This window comes from Astatotilapia calliptera, chromosome 4, assembly GCF_900246225.1.
Source record: "Astatotilapia calliptera chromosome 4, fAstCal1.2, whole genome shotgun sequence".
NCBI lineage: Eukaryota > Metazoa > Chordata > Actinopteri > Cichliformes > Cichlidae > Astatotilapia > Astatotilapia calliptera.
In genome coordinates, this window is record NC_039305.1 from 12,710,370 (window position 1) to 12,729,919 (window position 19,550).

The 19,550-nt window shown below is 41.4% G+C and overlaps 1 protein-coding gene and 1 gene segment (V, D, J or C); both read left to right on the forward strand.

Moving 5' to 3' along the window:
* Window positions 1-685: 685 nt before the first annotated feature.
* Window positions 686-15,519, forward strand: LOC113020665 (immunoglobulin lambda-1 light chain-like). The gene is made up of 5 exons (XM_026164831.1): window positions 686-836; window positions 931-1,196; window positions 7,376-7,431; window positions 14,342-14,376; window positions 15,058-15,519. Exons 1-5 carry the CDS (start codon window positions 797-799, stop codon window positions 15,378-15,380), a joined length of 720 nt encoding a protein of 239 aa, XP_026020616.1. The 5' UTR covers window positions 686-796; the 3' UTR covers window positions 15,381-15,519.
* A 2,364-nt stretch (window positions 15,520-17,883) lies between these two features.
* On the forward strand, window positions 17,884-18,402 carry LOC113020661 (Ig kappa chain V-VI region NQ2-6.1-like). The segment is given in 2 exon segments: window positions 17,884-17,923; window positions 18,007-18,402. Coding segments are annotated over 2 exon segments (378 nt in total).
* The last annotated feature ends 1,148 nt before the right edge of the window (window positions 18,403-19,550 follow it).

Consider the following 19,550-nt stretch of genomic DNA (forward strand, 5'->3'; position numbering starts at 1 on the left):
ACTCAGAAAAAGTAAAAGGGGAAAATGCCAGTGACTTCCACGTGTAAAATCATTTGTTTTGATTGTTCTTTCATCATTGCCCGTGTTGTGCACCTGTTGTTGATTGCATTAAGACTAAAGCAGCTGAAATTGATTAACAATCTAACAAACCTCTGCTACTTGACTGATCAGACCAGAAGTTTAACTGACTTGATGCGATACTCACACTGGATGTTCTTAATGGTTTTTCATAGTTTGGAAATTTTAAGCTGAAAACTTAATGTTGCTGCAAATAATGCTAATATCATTACTGTCATTTTGTAGAATTTTCTAGTCACTAACGTAACGTTTAGTGAGGTAAATATACAAGAACCTCAGCATCATTAAAAATATCTAACAGTGTTCTCTAGACAGTGATGAATTTAAATTTAGCAAAATTCACATCAAGGCTTATTTTTTTGAATAAAGCACAAGTTTAAATATAAAATATACTATATACTATAATCCTGTCTCATTTTAGATGTAGCGATAGTAACCATTATAAAATTCAAAACAACAATCAAATAAACAAACAAACAAAAAAGAAATAAATAAAGGGAAAAATAAGAAGAAAACAACAAGACATTACCAACATCAGTGTTTATGAAAATAATGTTAATGATACAGTTTAGAGAAAGGGGGGGAATCCAGTGCTCCTCCTCCTGTCAGTCTCTCTGAGTTTCAGTGACATATTTAATGGTTCACACCTCCTCTCCTCTACAGAAGGAGTCAAATCTCTTTCCAAATTACAAATCCATTCTCAACACACAGTGACAACATGCTGGTGACTCTCTGTGCTCTCATCACTGCTCTAACATGTAAAGAGTCTAAAATATACTGAAGAATAGACCTCATGTTACATTTAAATGTCAGTGTGTTTCTCTTGACTCCATGTCTTTTTGTTATTTGCAGGTGTGAGTGGTGTGACGGTGCTGACACAGAAACCTCCTGTTTTATCAGTGAGGAAAGGAGAGACAGCCACCATGGACTGTAACCTGGGGACTGGTACTAATGCTGCTGCCTGGCATAAACAGATTCCAGGAGGAAGTCCTCAGTATGTGCTGAGGTTTCATCGCAGCTACAGTTCTTCATATTATGGCTCTGGGTTCTCTTCTCCAAAATTCACATCCACTCATCAGTCAACAACAGATTATCGTTTGATCATTGTTACGGCTGTGGCCATAAGAACACTGTGTGGGCTGTTTGTTCTGTGTCTCTTTACTGTGCTTAAGACTCTCTACAGGTACCTCCCCTAATGAAGAGTAGTGAGCTGATTGGACCATGGAACAGGTGACCACATTCAAAAAGCCGCTCTGACAGCTCCAGAGAGAGAGAGAGAGAGTGTGGAACGAGCGAGTAGCCTGACAGCCGTCGCAGTCCTGACCCTGGTTTGCCCAGCCTGTGTTTATCTTGTGTATTTGTGGGAGTGTGAATTGTAAAAGCCGCTCCTAGTGCATTAGCTGAGAGCTTAGGCACTCGTGGGCTGAAGCGGAAGGGGTGAGCTGCCTTTTCTTTTGGAATCGTTTTCTCCTGTTTTCTTGGTCAGGGAGCGAGGGATAGCTCTGTCATTTGTTTGTTCTTTTTTCTTTCTTAGGGTTTAGTTAGTCTTTTCTGGTCGGACTTAGTTGGTTTTGTTTATTATTTTGGCCTGGGCTCACCCTGGAGCTATGCTTCTTGTCCTTAAATAAAATCACTTTTTTTACTCACAACTGGTTTGGATGTTTGGCTTGGGAACCAGGGCGGGGATTTGTCTCTCTCTCCTCCAACCTTATGTGCGTCCCTACCCGCCTAGACTAGGGGCGTAACATAAATGGGGGCTCGTCCCTTTTCGTTCGTGTGATTGGTTCGTTTCCTTTTTGCGTTTGTGGTGGGGGGGGAAACGTCGTGCGCGAGTTTTGCGGCTCTGGAGTGCGCGGATGCGGTTGGGTGTCTGCGGTGTTGTGTTTTCCTTTTTCGCTTTGCTCGTGATGTCGTTTGACATGGATGATTTTGCGCAACGTCCCTCCATTGAAAAGTTGGAGCGGTGCACAAAAGCAGATTTGTTGGTAGTGGCTAACTTATTCAGGGTGGATGTTCCGTTGAATGCTAAGAAGGCGGAAATTAAACACTGTTTGGTGGAGAGACTGGTGGACAGAGGAGTGTTTGGGGGGCAGAAAACCTCGCCGAGTGGGTCTGGGAGTTTGGAGACGGCAGTGGGGGCGGAAGCTGCTGGGGCCGTCCCGAAGCCTTCCAAGGGGCGGATGCCGTCGGGGGCGGAAGCTCCTGTCGCCATTCAGTCTCCTGTATTTGACCCGGCTGGCCAGGTTGGGGCGGGTTTGGTGACGGAGGATCTCAGGCTTGCCCTTCGCTTGAAGGAGGTGGAGTTGGCGGCTAAGGCTAAGGAAGTCGAGCTCATGCATCTCCGCATTCGAGCTATGGAGCTTGATCGTTCTCGAGCGAGTGACGCTGCTCCCGTTCCTGTAAGTACACTCCCCGAAACTCCCACCATAGACCAGTTTAACGCTAGCAAACAGATTGTTTTGGTACCTCCTTTTAGGGAAGGAGAGGTTGACTCATATTTCACTGCTTTTGAGCGCATCGCAACCACTTTAAAATGGCCAAAGGACGTCTGGAGTCTGTTGCTGCAATGCAAATTAATGGGAAGAGCGCAGGAGGTCTGTGCGAGTCTTTCTATTGCGGACAGCTTGGATTATGAGGTTGTCAAATCCACTATTTTGCGGGCTTATGAACTTGTCCCAGAGGCGTATCGACAGAAGTTTCGTGCCTGTCGCAAGTTTGATAGTCAAACGTTTGTGGAATTTGCACGTGAGAAAACTGTCTTATTTGACAAGTGGGTGGCTGCCAGTCACGCGGAGGACTTTACTCAGCTAAAGGAGTTGATCCTGCTGGAAGAGTTCAAGACATGTCTCCCTGAAAACATTGTCGTGTATCTTAATGAGCAGAAGGTGGGGTTATTGTCTAAAGCCGCGGTCCTTGCCGACGAGTTTGTGTTAACTCATCGTGCTGCACTTTCGACAGAGCGCCGTGAGTACACTTCCTCACCTCGTCCTGTCAGAAGTTATAGGGTTTCCCCTAAGCGCCAGACACGTTCTGCTGCTATTCCTATGTCAGATCGCAAATGTTTTTATTGTCATGAAATCGGGCACCTCGTTGCTGCTTGCCCATCACTACAGCGCAGGGAGCAGGCCAACACGGTGAGGAAGCCGAAAAGTGTGGGTTTCGTTCGTTCTATGTCAGCTTCCACTTCACCTAGCAATGGAGTGGGAAGTGAAGGCTTTGATGAGAGCTACCGCCCTTTTGTGTCGGAGGGGTTTGTTTCGTTGAATGAAAAAGAGGAGGATCGGGTGCCGATCATGATTCTGCGTGACACTGGGGCCGCGCAGACTCTTATTTTGAAGGGTATTCTACCTTTTTCTGATGACTCTTTTTGTGGTTCGGATGCTCTTGTCTGGGGTGTAAAAATGGATGTACTACGTGTGCCATTGCACAATGTGTTTCTTCAATCGCCGCTCGTTTCGGGTTCGGTACCGGTTGGCGTGCGCGACCAGTTGCCAGTGCCCGGAGTTGCGATGATTCTGGGGAATGATTTGGCTAACGGAAAAGTGTTTTCTACCCCGAGAGTGGTTGAGATACCGGTGCCTGATATTTCATTACCTAACCCTGTCGCTGAGGAGCATTCCTCCTCTGTTTTTCCTGCTTGCGCGGTAACTCGTGCGCATAGGCGCAAGTACGGTGACGTGGATTTATCTGATTCTTTTGTCTGTGCTGGTGGTGGTCCGGAGTCTGAATCTGAAACCCGTGTTCCACTGACGGGCGACTCTGAGGCGATGCTGCCTATTAGCCCATCAGTGACACCTCAACTGTCTTTGGAAATCAACAAAAAGGAGTTGGTTTCGGCACAGCAGAGTGACCCAACTCTTGTGAGTTGTTTTTCCGCTGCCAACTCTAGCGACCAGTACCCTCGTGTTTATAGTGTCGAGGATGACGTGTTGATGCGTACTTGGTATCCGCCTACAGCTGGTGATTTGGGTTGGAATGTGTTTAAACAGGTTCTGGTGCCTCAACAGTACCGACCCAAAGTTCTTGGTCTTGCCCATGACAGTTTTTCTGGACATTTAGGTATTAGGAAAACCTATCACCGCATTCTGCGTCATTTCTTTTGGCCAGGATTGAAGAATGACGTTGCTCAGTATTGTCGTTCTTGTCACACCTGTCAGATTAGTGGTAAGCCTAACCAAGTCATTCCACCCGCTCCATTACACCCTATTCCAGTTTTAGGGGAACCTTTTGAACACATCCTCATCGACTGCGTTGGTCCGCTCCCTAAAACAAAATCGGGTCACCAGTACCTCTTGACTCTGATGTGTGTTGCTACCCGTTTTCCCGAGGCAATTCCGTTGCGCACCCTTAAGGTTAAACCAGTTGTTAAGGCATTGGTGAACTTTTTCTCTATTTTTGGTTTACCAAAAGCTGTTCAAACTGACCAAGGCTCTAATTTCATGTCTAGGATTTTTGCTCAGGTTTTGCAGTCACTTGGCATTAAACATCGGAAATCTAGTGCCTATCATCCGGAGTCGCAAGGTGCGCTCGAGCGGTTTCATCAGACATTGAAATCGATGATGCGGAAATTTTGCCTTGAGTCTCAAAAGGAGTGGGATGAGGGGTTGCCGCTGCTTCTTTTAGCAGTGAGAGAAAGTGTGCAGGAGTCGTTAGGATTTAGCCCTGCTGAGCTGGTGTTCGGTCACACAGTGCGTGGCCCCTTGCGATTGCTTAAGGAGAACTTCCTGTCCGACACTGTTGCCCCTAAGGAAAATGTGTTAGACTATGTGAGCTCTTTCAGAGAGCGTTTGCATAAAGCGTGCGCAATTGCACGGGATGCTCTCAGTGCAACACAAGGTAGGATGAAGAGGAAGTTTGATGTGAAGGCTGTGCAGCGAAAATTTGAGGTTGGTGATAAAGTTTTAACACTTTTACCGGTCCCTGGATCTTCCCTCCAGGCCAAGTTCAGTGGTCCGTATACAGTGCAGGCGAAATTGAGTGACACGGATTATGTCATCGACACCCCAGAGCGAAGGAAAAAGTGCCGTGTGTGTCATATTAATATGATGAAGCCCTACTTTGCTGGTGGTGTGTCAACAGTTGCGACTGTGGGGGTGCCGGTTTCCGAAACTCGGTATGACCCAGTAGGTGACGATTTGGTTTTCGGTTGTGCTGTGGGCTGCGCACGACTTAGGAATTCTGAAATCCTACGTGATTTAAGGTCACATTTAACTGGGGTAGACGATGATGTCCGAAATGACGTGTGTCGGTTGATTGAAAATCATCCTAATCTTTTCTCGGACACTCCATCCTGTACCACCGTGTTGGAGCATGATATCGATGTGGGGGACCATCCTCCAATCAAACAGCATGCCTACCGGGTGAATCCCACTAAGCGTGCTCTTTTCCAGACAGAAGTCTCTTATCTGTTGGAGAATTGTCTTGCTGTCCCTAGCTCTAGTGCGTGGAGTTCCCCATGTCTCCTAGTGCCTAAAGCGGATAAGACCCCACGGTTTTGTACAGATTTTCGGAAGGTGAACAGTGTGACCAAGCCTGACTCCTATCCTCTGCCCAGAATGGAGGATTGTGTTGATAGGGTCGGTTCTGCGACCTTCGTTACCAAGCTGGACTTGTTAAAGGGCTATTGGCAAGTTCCCCTAACATCACGTGCGGCCGAAATCTCTGCTTTTGTTACTCCTGACCATTTTCTCCAGTACACTGTCATGCCTTTCGGGTTGCGCAACGCTCCCGCCACATTTCAACGGCTCATGAATATCGTGCTGGGCAGCGTCTGCAAGTGTGAAGTGTATTTGGATGACATTGTCGTCTATTCAGACACCTGGTCAGAGCATATGGAGACACTCACTGATGTGTTCCATCGCTTGGAAAGGGCATCCCTCACCCTCAACCTCGCCAAGTGTGATTTTGGTAAAGCCATGGTAACGTACTTAGGAAAGCAGGTGGGTCAGGGGCAAGTGCGCCCTATCTCGGCCAAAATCCAGGCCATACTGGATTTTCCTGCCCCTCAGACTAGGCGTGAGCTTCGCCGTTTCCTCGGCATGGTGGGCTACTACCGGAGTTTCTGTCAAAACTTCGCAGACGTGGTCGCACCTCTCACTAGCCTCACTAGTGTGTTGAGACCTTTTGTGTGGACCTCTGCGTGTCAGAGTGCGTTCCGGGCTGTTAAGACTCTCCTGTGCAGTGCGCCAGTGCTGGCCGCCCCTGATTTTGCACGCCCTTTTAAGTTGGAAGTGGACGCCAGTGCAAACGGGGCAGGTGCCGTATTGCTGCAGGAAGACCATCATGGTGTGGATCACCCAATCGGCTATTTCTCAAAGAAATTCAATGTCCATCAGCGAGGGTACAGCACGATTGAGAAAGAGGCCCTCTCTCTGCTGTTTGCATTGCAGCATTTCGAGGTGTATGTCGGTGGCAGTCCCTCGCCTGTGATTGTTTATACCGACCACAATCCCTTGGTATTCCTAATGCGGATGCGGAACTCGAACCAAAGGCTGATGAGGTGGTCCCTCCTGGTGCAGGACTTCAATTTGGAAATCCGTCATAAAAAGGGCACAGAGAATGTGTTAGCGGATGCCCTATCCCGTGTTTTCCCTTAAACATGACTGTCCAAAACATCTACAAAGGAGATGTCTTTGATTTTGGGGAGGGGGGTGTTACGGCTGTGGCCATAAGAACACTGTGTGGGCTGTTTGTTCTGTGTCTCTTTACTGTGCTTAAGACTCTCTACAGGTACCTCCCCTAATGAAGAGTAGTGAGCTGATTGGACCATGGAACAGGTGACCACATTCAAAAAGCCGCTCTGACAGCTCCAGAGAGAGAGAGAGAGAGTGTGGAACGAGCGAGTAGCCTGACAGCCGTCGCAGTCCTGACCCTGGTTTTCCCAGCCTGTGTTTATCTTGTGTATTTGTGGGAGTGTGAATTGTAAAAGCCGCTCCTAGTGCATTAGCTGAGAGCTTAGGCACTCGTGGGCTGAAGCGGAAGGGGTGAGCTGCCTTTTCTTTTGGAATCGTTTTCTCCTGTTTTCTTGGTCAGGGAGCGAGGGATAGCTCTGTCATTTGTTTGTTCTTTTTTCTTTCTTAGGGTTTAGTTAGTCTTTTCTGGTCGGACTTAGTTGGTTTTGTTTATTATTTTGGCCTGGGCTCACCCTGGAGCTATGCTTCTTGTCCTTAAATAAAATCACTTTTTTTACTCACAACTGGTTTGGATGTTTGGCTTGGGACCCAGGGCGGGGATTTGTCTCTCTCTCCTCCAACCTTATGTGCGTCCCTACCCGCCTAGACTAGGGGCGTATGTGGAGGAGGGAGACTCTGCAGTCTATTACTGTCAGACATGGGACAGCTCTGCTGATAGTGGGGTATCACAGTGATTTACACTGTGACAAAAACCTCCTCACAGATACTTCTGCTTTTTTATGCTCTTTGGCATCCTGATAAAAGACACCTTCAACAAACACACTGAAACCCCACCACCTTCAAATACTGTGTTATTTGTCTTGTTTTTTTTAATTTTAATATTAATCATGAAAATCATGAAAAAAAGCCAAGAGGGGACTATTCAGTCAAAACTACTTAAATAATCATATACAAAACAGGAGACCAAAACTGTATGCTGTTATCTATAAGTAATATAACTTTAATAGACATCAGACTCAACTGATGAAATGGACAGAACCAGGGGATAGGAAAGACAAAGAAAACAGAAGTTGGGAAGAGGCTCAAGAGAAGGAGAGGGAAAGAAAAACAGAGACAGAGAAAAGACACTAAAAATCTGTTTGATCACCTGCTGGGGAAAAAAAAAACAAGCAAAAAGAGAACAACATAGTATGGAACCCACAGCAACAACCAACATAAGCATAAGTAACAGTAAACAATAAATAATGAATGTTACTGAGCAGCACACAAGACCGACAAATCACAATATGTTTAGAGGCAGCAGCCAATCAATGGTGTATGTCTGTGAGTACCTTTTTGTACTCACCTGTGTGCAAACAGGTATTCACCACCAGCATTGTGCACCAGGATTAGAAGAGTTACATCCTGAGTGTTAGTAACAGTGGTGCTCAGTTTCATCAGTTTGCAATAATATGTGTCACAGTGATAATCAGATTGTTTAACTCTCAAGATGTAGATGAGAGAAACTATAATAAAATGTCTGTATCACAGTGATCTGTATTTGAACTCTTTGTTCAGTTGTTCAATATTCATTAATGACGTATTTCAGATTAGTAGTTATTTGTTGGATTCATAAATGTTTGTGTTTCTCTTGACTCCATGTCTTATTGTTGTTTGCAGGTGTGAGTGGTGTGACGGTGCTGACACAGAAACCTCCTGTTTTATCAGTGAGGAAAGGAGAGACAGCCACCATGGACTGTAACCTGGGGACTATTGATAACACTGTCTTTTGGTATAAACAGATTCCAGGAGGAGTTCCTCAGTATGTACTGAAGTTTTCTCATAGATATAGTTCTCCAAGCTATGGTTCTGGGTTCTCCTCTCCAAAATTCACATCCACTCATCAGTCAACATCAGATTATCGTTTGATTATCAAAAATGTGGAGGAGGGAGACTCTGCAGTCTATTACTGTAAGACATTTGACAGCTCTAACTCTGCTGTATCACGGTGATTTACACTGTGACAAAAACCTCCTCACTGATACTTCTGCTTTTTAATGCTCATTTTTTTCACAAGCTGACAAAAGACCCATTCAGATGAGAGTGTTCTTCTCATCTGTTTCATAGCCCATCTTTTTGGAGAAAGACATTTCACACATGTTCTTTATGTGTTTGTTGGCAGATGCTAATGCAGTGTTAGTGTTTATTCAGATACCTGCTGTCCACTCTAGGTAAAGAAGGTGTTCTCAGCTGCAACACAGAGAAATGGTTGAATTATGTTAGATGGTCTAAACATTAGTTTCTTTTTTTAAATTCATATAGCACATTTAATTACAACAGCAATTGACGAAAGTGCTGTATAAAAATACAAAATAACTAGTACCAAACACCAAATAAATATCAAATAACTCTCTTACTGTATTAAAAGCCAATGAATACAAAAGTGTTTTAAGATGAGATTTTAAAAGATTGACAGTAGGAGCCTGTCTGATGTGTAAGGGTAGATCAGGGGTAGGCAACTCCAGGCCTCGAGGGCCGGTGTCCTGCAGGTTTTAGATATCATTTGATTCGAGTAGTGATGGTAAATTTGATTCTTTTTACTGAATCGAGTTTTAATGAGTCACTCACCAAAGTGAATCGGATTTTTGAGTCATTTGATTCACTGAGTCAGTTGACCAGAGAGTGCAAAAAATGTACATTTTCACTCAAACTTAATTTGTTTCTCTTTTCATGTAAATCCCACTGCTAAGATGAACGATTCTAAAAAAAAAAAAAACAACTATTTTATAGAGCAAAAAAGACCAAAAACATTTCTAAAATTAAGCAATTTCCTATCAAAATTGCTTAATAAACATTTATTTTGTTTATTTTTATTTTATTAGCATTTTCCTTAAATGTATTAAATATATATTTTCTCATCTAAATGTCCACTGAGCTGTGAGCCAGGGTGCAGTAATGCGCCCTGGCTCACATTGGTTGCCAACCAAGAGGAAAAAGAAGCTGTGAGCCAGGAGGGAGGGGGTGAGTGAGTGAGTGAGTGATTCGTTCGCTCTATGATTCAGCACAGGAGGGAGGGGGCAGTGGCGTGTCTAGAAAATTTTTGTTGGGGGGGCCAGGTAGGGGCACAGATTTGGAGAAGGGTGGCAGATGTAATTGGCAGATAATGTTAAAAACAATTCTACCAACCGTTAACCATAATTCAATAACCCTGTAAACCTAATAACCAAATGCGCTTTTAACTCTTATTAGAATGAGATTTTAACCACTACGGTGCAAAGTTTTTAGATACTGCGTTGATAAAGTACAAGAGATACAATCAGTCAGTGTTTATTCAGCAGTCAAGGACATCAATATTTGCACAGTATTTTTACTGACATGTAGTGCACATATGTTTTGGGCAAAATCATTTTTGAATATCAAAATACGAACATTTTTAACATACAATTGGCAAATTAGCCAATGTCTATGCAAAACCAATGCCTATTAAAAAAAGAAGTTAATCTTCTCACAATCTGGTGTTTGATTTTGAAACAGGAAAAAAGTGGGGAAACAAATGAAAAGACTAACATTTGAATAAAACCTGAAAGCAAGTAAATACTTTATATGCTGCCTTATGGTAAACTTTGGTAATATTGATGTATAAAGAACAACACTGGCTGATGATGAATTACAGTCAGCTGGCATGGTGACACTGCCAGTATTAACCTGCAGGGATGGACTGGGACAAAAAATTGGGCATTTTCACTACAGACCGGCCCACCAGGTATTAAAGCCATAAAGCCTTTGAATGAAAACAAACGCTGTTGTGACAGTGATGTACAGTCTTGTTGGTATATGTATGATTTCTATACATTTTACGTCAGATAAAAACTTTGTTCGCAAGATTCAGATAATTATTTAATAAAAGCTAGATATTTTAAATGAGAATAAGAAAAGTATTTCTTTGTGCCCCCCTCTCCCCATTAATGCCCTACCTGGCCCACTGGCAACACTTTGCTAGATCCGCCCCTGCACAGTTACCAGCTGTCAGCTACTTAGAAAAGGATCCTGGTGTTATTTGTCTCTCAGAAACAGTTCATAACTTCAACTCATTCATGTCACCTAAAAGGTAAACCTGTTTCTCCATCACCTGTTCAGCTCTGATGGTTCAGTAAGGACATCTCCTGGTTTCATCTTCATGTTTCCCTCTCACCACATATCCAAACCGATATCATGACCAGCAGCTTTACAGCTGTGGCTCCAGCAAACATCAGCTGATACTAGAAATTAATATTAAATAAATTCTAACAACAGCTGATCAAGCTTAAACGTGCTGCTGTTGTTTAGCGTGACATCCGCTGGTTTCCTGTTTCTGGCGCAAAGTGGGCGATAAACAAACAAGGGAGAAAAGCCGATCAGCTGATCATTGATCAGTTTCATGATTGAAGTAGCAACAGAAGACGGGGGGGAGAGAAGAGGCAGCTGTGCAGCATAACGACAGAATAACTCCAGCTTTGTGTCTTTTTCCATTCTAGCTAAAGTACGAGACAAACTGCGTCTCTTCTCAGCTCAATACGAAACGCGTAATATTTTCTCTGAATGAGGGACCATTCCATTTTTAAGGAGCCGTTGGCAACTCTACTAACTAACCTTATGAATAAAATAAAGTTCACTATCAGTAACATCATAGCAACCGAACAGCTGTATAAACTCGTCATGCTAGCTCACGCAGTACGAGTTATTGTAACTGACTGTAAAAAGTCAGCACAATGAATATAAACTCCACCTAAACTTGGTTTATATCTGACCCAGATAGACTGCAGGTCATAACTTTTTACCTTAAGTTCAGTTCACCTGATACTCGGACCGGCGGCTGCCTCGTGGCTCTCCTCCTCCTGCCTCCCCTTCCCTCATCCACCTGTTGGCTCTGTGGAAGCTCCACCATAGCCACCACCAAACAACTGAGTTATTTTTACAAATCGGCCAGCATCTGGCCAATCCACCACCTCTCATTGTTCATGCCGTTACAAAAAAAATAAAAATAAATAAGTCATCAGCCCACCGTGCAAATGTCCGATGGCTAGTCCAGCTATGTTAACTTGTTAATCTTTCGCTGAAAAAATGTGTTCTGCGGTGCTGTGTTTCGTGCTTGGCTCTCCTACCTTTGCTAACATGATGCTCACAGTGCAGAAGCCGGTGCTGCATTCACTTACCCTCGGATATCTGAGCTTCACTGTGAAACCATAATCGTACATTTGATATTTCATTAAATTTTATTGTTTTAGCTTCGGGGTGGCACCTGGGGTGGCCAGTCTGGTTGGGGCCGCTGGACACGCCACTGGGAGGGGGTGAGCGAGTCCTGGGTGATTTGCTTAAGCTTACGATTCAGCACAGGAAGGGAGGGGGTGAGTAGCTCAAATGTGTTGTTAGCATGTTAGCAGAGCGATGCTACTGTGAACCGAGGAGCTATTTTCTTGATGTGAGCTTCTACTCAGGGTTTTTTCTTCCAGTTCAGAGCAGAAATTTTTTTGTAAAGATACTGGATGTTGTGTTTTTCTCCACAATTTTAATTATAAGCTAGATACATTGCTGCTAACAGCAACAGGGATGAGTCAGTGAGTCAGTTGGGCTTGTGAATCATGATTCATGAGTTAGTAAAGTGATTCTCGAGTATTGAACGATTCGTTCATGATTCGTGCATCACTAGATTCAAGTGTGTTGACCCAGGGTGATATCTAAAACCTGGAGGACACTGGCCGTCGAGGCCTGCAGTTGCCTATCCCTGGTGTAGATTATATCACAGTTTAGGCGTTACAACCCCAAACACTCGATCGCCTCTGTGAACCAGCCTTGACATTGGTATGGCTAAAAGCAAAAGATTATTTGATCAACAAGATCTAGAGGGCACATAAGGCTGTAAGAGGTCAGACAAATATCCAATTCAGGGCTTTGTAAGTCAACAATAAAATTTTAAAATCAATTCTGAAGTGAACAGTGAGCCGGTGAAGATAGGCAAGCACCGGGGAAATATGTTCATGTCTATTGGTTCGGGTCAGAAGACGAGCTGCAGCATTTGTCAAAGTCATTATGGCAGCTTACTTGGCTTCCGAACCTCTATCCCCAGAGCTGTACTTTTTAACACAAATATATCTACTTTCTACATTTTCAAAACAGAATTGTTGCATTTGGTTCATTTATAGCGTTCACGCTATAGGCTGGAAGGAGTGCAGGTGTCTTCAGGTACTACAGAATCTAGCTAGCTCTACAGAAGAGGATGAGGAATTAAGAAAGTGACTGGCAGATGTTGATGCAGTGATAGCGTTGACCCAGACGGCTGCTGTCCACACAGTTTCTTCAGGTCAACAAGCTGTTGTCAACTGCAACATTGAGAGAGATGATAGGAATTCTGTTAGCTGCTACAAACAAGTTCCTGGAGGGCTTCCTCGGTATGCTTTAAGATTTCACTATTCTGAGAGCTCACACAGATTCAACTCTACATCCTCATGAATTATTGATTATCACTAAAATATCAAGCGGACAGAAACAGGAGCAGTGCATTACTGTCAGACATGGGATGACCCTGCTGATGATTCCATATCAGTTATTTACATTGTGGGAAAAAATTTCCTCAGCATTGTCTTTGCTTTCTTTGAATCTTTTACTTGAACACAGTCCCATCAAGAAAACTCTAGGTAACATATAACCTTCAAATAACCCGTTATTAAACAACGGCTATCAAATTTTTAAAAAATTATTTTAAACCTAAAAATAGCTAGAGTAAATGTAATAGTATTTAGATTACTCAAATTTGATCACTGTTACACTTTGTTTAACACTTAATACTTAATAAGAACGTTAATAAGATGCAGCTATTAAAATTAAGGCTACACTAAACTCTGATTAGAGCTTCTAGATTGAGAAAATTTAAAGAAGCTTAATTTGGATTAATCAGAAACACATTTATAAAAATGGAAATGAAGAAATGTTAGGACAACTTTTGATTTCTTTGTAAGACATGGTTGTCAAACACTATGCGACCGATGCTCTCTTTTATCTGCTCTAACATGGTGGATCCTACATGTTAGAACATGTCTACTTCATTTTATAGCCTGTACAAGACAAAAAACATTAAATAAAATTATTTAATCTGTTTTTATTTTCTGAGAGGTGGGGATTCAGCAAAAGTGTTGACCCAATTAACCAGTTCTCAGTTCTGAGATTTCATCATTCTTACAGGTCAACTGCATTTTCTGCAGGATTCTCCTCAGACAGATTAATATCTAAATCCTGACCAAACACTGATTTCAAGTCTATTATCAATCATGCAGAGACAGGAGACTCTGCAGTGAGTTCCTGTTAGACATTGGAAGAATGTCCCAAGAAAGCTGGTTCATAGAGAAGCAGACTGTGGCCAAAATCTTATTGAGAGACAGTACAGCTCTGATTAATGCTGGCCAATAATGAGGACTTTATTAAATCTTGCACAAAACAAGTGACATGAAGGAATAAACACGACTACACAGAGAGAGACACAGTTATAAAATACAAACAGATGAAGTGAATGAGATTGTGACAGTGAAAGTTAGTCTCTACAGGATGTTTCAGTTCCTCTCCCCTCATCAGTGACAGTCAGGAGGTTTTTGTACAGCCATGTATACAAACTGAATCACTGTGGTATTCGGACAAGGCACCAAGCTGATTGTGACAAGTAAGTACTTTTTAAATGATCATAAAACAACAGAGATTTTGCAAAAACCTGCTGATGACTACTTAATTCAATATGTTTCTTGTTCTGCATAATTTTTTATGATTTTGTACAATCTGAAATAGTTTCAGGTTGTCTCATATACAGCAGACATGAATTACATGTTTAAAAAATGTGAAATGGTGTCAAACCAGTTCTATGAAAATGGTGTGAAATATGTTGTTTTTCTGTTCTTATTGCTTTTAATTTATGTTTAGGTTGGAATTTCAAAAACATACATAGGCCCATTTTCTCTTTCTTGAATAGTTGTTAACACTGTTACTAAAGTTCAAAATTACTTTGAAGTGATTAGAACTTTTCTTTGATATGAAAGATAATTACCCACATTAGCTGACATGTTATGCAGAAACCTGTAGAATTAAATCAAATATATCTTACATGGAAAGTCAAACAGTAATTAATCATATTTTATTTGGTAAAAATATAAAAAGAAATTCAATGTTGGATCTATATATTTTTGTATTGTACATTAGTTTTGTTTTCTTCTAACTTCATAACAAATGTTATGTTTATTCCATATTGAGTCTTCTTGATTTCTTCTGGTTTTATGACTTCATTTCCAATTTCCTTCTTTCCTTTCATTTCTCTTTTTTTGTTTTCTGAACATCCTTCATGTATTTTCAGGCTCCAGCCTCTCTCCTCCTGTCCTGACAGTCTTCCCTCCGTCCAGTGCTGAGCTCCAGTCCGACACAGCTTCTCTGGTCTGTCTGTCCAGTCAGTCTGTGCCTTTTGCAGATGTGAACTGGTTGGCTGCTGGGAGTCCAGTGAGCAGTGGGATCTCTACCAGCACTGCTGTTCAGAGATCAGACCAGACTTACCAAATCAGCAGCTCTCTGACCATCCAGACATCAGACTGGAACATGGATAAGGTTTATACATGTAAAGTGTCTTTGGGCTCACAGACTTCAGAGAAAACCATCAAGAAGTCAGAATGTCCCACTGAATAGTCGAGGATCAGAATGTGCATTTAAAATCTGCTTCTTTACTGCTTGTGCTGTTTGCTCATTACAGTCTTTACGTGTTAGAAATCAAAATAATGCAAAAGGTTTAAGTCATGTATTCATTAGCTGGTTTTTAACAAGTATTTTCAGGAATTCATGTTTTGCATTAACTTAATAAAAGCATTGATTTAAAAATGTGTTTTTTTTGTGAATAAATGGGAAATTGTGCCACTGTTTTGCACTAACATAAATTTAAGGTGATTGAAATGAACTGTTACATTTTAGAGAGGGGCACAGAGAGGAAAACAACACTCATAAGCACAAAATTTTCAATTTTCTTGCTCCCATAGTTAAAACACAAGTATATTCTGACATACAGACTAAGTAATATTTGACCACTAGAGAGCATCATTTAATATTTCTTCATAAGAGTAAGAGAGAAGATAAGTGTCACTGGTTTAAAATGTTGGTTGTAGATTTGCAAATGTATCTTCACTCTCGGTTAGTGAAGCATCACCTCTCTGTGCTTCTGTTTCTTCGTTTCCAGGATGCACCTGCAGGTCTTAGTAACTCAAGTAAATGGCAAATAAGCTCCCTGTAAAATAAAATGGACCTGCTGTTTTTAATGGAAATGTTTCAGTTCATATCATTTGATCATTCAGAGACAGCTGAGCACGGTACGATGTTTGCCTAAACCTAACTTACTTACTGTTAAAGAACACTAAATGAAGTCCAGTTATGAAACTAAGCCTTTCTGCATCTTTCTGCTGTCATTTGTTGTTTTGCATTGAACATTAAAACCATTACATATAACCAGTCGGTAATATCTAACAAGAACAGAAGTTGAATGAAAAACACAAAACACTGTGCAGAAGACCCAGGACCATGACACATGAATGCAATCCATTCCTTCCACTTTTGTGAAAAGGCGTCTCCTTTGGACCTTTGCAAGAAACCCATCCTCTCATACAGATATCCTTTATATACCCTTTAATTACTCCAAGATAGAGCATCATGGGATCTACAGGAATTTTGCAACCTATTTCCTTTCTTAGAGTTAAACATGTATCGTCCCAAAATGTTTGAACTTTCATGTCCAAAGATTTTGTGAGTGGGTGTCATTCATGTGACCACATTGTCTCCTGCTGCTGTGACTCACATTGCTTTTAAGGTGTAACAAAGAAACAAATTCAATTTTTTCTAACCAATTTCTCTCCAGTCTGTTGAGCTTGTGTGTCACCCACATAGAAGATAAATTCTCCTTTGTTATTTGTATGTCTAGTTCTTTTTTGTTTTAATGTAGGTATTATTCCCTTTGTGTTTCTGGAGGCCTTGGTATATTTTTCCAATTATTCTGTTTATATGTTTCAGTCTTTATATATACACTATGATGCTAATAAAGAAATAAATGAAGACAAAGGAAAAACATTACGATGATGTAATAGGGAGAATGGAGGTGTGGGGATAAACAAAAAGTATTTTACCAGCATAATATAATCTGCAGTATGAGCATTGCTTTAACAATATAACAGATAGCTTTAAGATGGCCTTAAGATGTTTATGATGATGTTAACTTTGTATTTCAGGTGCAGTTATAACCATTTTATACATATTGCATATCTGTGCTTATTTGAGTTGATGTTCAGGTTCTTTAAAGGTCGTAAGCTTCACTGACGTGACTGTTCAGGTGATACATGCTGAGGGAAAACTAGAACATAGAAGGAATTGCAATACATGCTTACAAAACACTTATATCAGTTTATTTTATTATCTTTTATATGTTCATATTCTTGTATTAAGGTTTTAGTAGAGGTTCTTGGTTAAAACATTTATTTAGTAGAACACATATACATAGTCTCAGTGAGCTTCTGGTCTGGTAAAAGGTCAGAAGTGCAACAGGTGAATTGAGAAAGAGCATTTGAGGACGAGACACAGACAGTAGGTGAAGAGGTGACACAAAGAGCATGTGAGGTCAACACACACACACACACACACACTTTAAATTAGATTTATTTAGAGGAAGAGGTTAGTTATGTTTGGCTGTAACTGCAAAATTGTCTTGGTAAAAGAGGAACCGTTTCTTGGTGTCTCGGCAAGAAAGAGGAACAAGACAAGAACTGAAAGGTAGACAGGAAGGGCTAGCCATGAAAATAGAAGATGATTTTCTAGGTGAAAAGTCATGATGATGTTGATCTGATCTATGTATAAAATGTATCTGTGACGCATGAAGGGGCGTCAGTAAACAAACCCTGATGTTATAAAATAATTGTTTGTGCTTTAGTAAGTCGAAGATCAATTGCTGTGTTCAGTGATCTTCCCACATGTGAATTAAAATCTTCGTTTGACTTCACCCGGCCGGACCAGTGTGGTTATTTTTCGATCACCTCTTGTACCCTTTCTCAATTCTTGAATCTTAACAGAGGAGACACAGCTCCTCCTCCTGATACTTGTATTAAATGGCTCCTCCAGCGACTTTTCTCGAAATCAGTTCTTAGTTCAAGTCGACATCATGCTGGTGACTCTCTGTGCTCTGCTCACTGCTCTAACATGTAAACATTTTGACTTATTTTGCACACATATATTTTATTGTCAGTGTGTTTCTCTTGACTGCATGTCTTCTTGTTGTTTGCAGGTGTGAGTGGTGTGACGGTGGTGACACAGAAACCTCCTGTTTTATCAGTGAGGAAAGGAGAGACAGCCACCATGGACTGTAACCTGGGGACTGTTACTAATGAACCTGCTTGGTGGTATAAACAGATTCCAGGAGGAGTTCCTCAGTATGTAGTGAGGTTTCGTCATGACTGGAGTTCTCCAAGATATGGCTCTGGATTCTCTTCTCCAAAATTCACATGTACTCATCAGTCAACAACAGATTATCGTTTGATGATCAAAAATGTGGAGGAGGAAGACTCTGCAGTTTATTACTGTAAGACATGGGACACCTCTGTTAAGGAGTACGCATCACAGTGATTTACACTGTGACAAAAACTTCCTCACTATTACTTCTGCTTTTTGGGTACAAACTCAGTGCACCATATAAACAATTAGTTCTTAAACATTTCTCTTTTAAATGTATTTATTGTATTTCTTTATTTATTTCCACTTTCACTTTAAATAAACAAAGGACCAGAATATTCACATATTATTCACACATAAAACCTCACATCATCAGCTTTTAATGTTATTGTACTGTAAAACATGTTTGATGAAAAAACATTCTCAACATATTAACTGGTTAATCTGATTTCAAGCCACAGTACGAAGAAAAATGAGACCACACAAATCCTCTTTATATTACAGTTCAATAATTTCACTAATTCATGCTTCACTAAAATTCAGTCAAAAAAAAAAAACCAAGACTCAGATCAGATCAGCTAGTTGCAGAGATTTATTATTTTGAATCAGCTTTAGTTCATCAGAAGCATGTTAATGAGGTAGAAAGAGAATGTAAACATATACAGATAAGGTAATTTCCCTGTGTTTATTTCTATTGCTTTTTTTGTTTGTTGACGGAGGAAAACACAGGGCTTAAATACACAGGGAGTAACGAGGGGATCAGACAAATCTGGGAGAAATCACACAGGGACATGGAGGAAGCAAAACTGGAAATATTTACAAAGGATGCGAGACTATCAAAGTAAAAGACACAGATTTGACACGAAGATCCAACTGACAGCGAAGACAGAGCGAACATGGGTCACAGAGACAAGGGTAACTAACACTCACAGAGAGACATGACTGACTGGGGAGACACAGGAGATGAACGAACACAGAGACAAGGGTGACTCGACATGAAGCGGTGAACACAGGAACAGCACAGAGAAAACACAGCAGCAGAGACTAAACACAGGCTGAGATAAACACTAAGGGAGGGAGAACTAAGGTCACTGAAAACTTAAAAGGAAACCAAAATCATGAACAACAGTAATCAAAGATTATAAATCTAAAACTTGAAAGACAAATATGAGTCGCAGACCCAGTACTGTGACATATACAGTGGGGCAAAAAAGTATTTAGTCAGCCACCGATTGTGCAAGTTCCCCCACCTAAAATGATGACAGAGGTCAGTAATTTGCACCAGAGGTACACTTCAACTGTGAGAGACAGAATGTGAAAAAAAAATCCATGAATTCACATGGTAGGATTTGTAAAGAATTTATTCGTAAATCAGGGTGG

Excerpts from the sequence above, each read along its gene's own strand:
- LOC113020665 (XM_026164831.1), top strand. The coding sequence starts at position 797 with ATGCTGGTGACTCTCTGTGCTCTCATCACTGCTCTAACAT. Across the intron at positions 7,432-14,341 it reads GACAGCTCTGCTGATAGTGG|GGTATTCGGACAAGGCACCA; the intron begins GGTATCACAGTG and ends CTGAATCACTGT. Across the intron at positions 14,377-15,057 it reads CACCAAGCTGATTGTGACAA|GCTCCAGCCTCTCTCCTCCT; the intron begins GTAAGTACTTTT and ends ATGTATTTTCAG.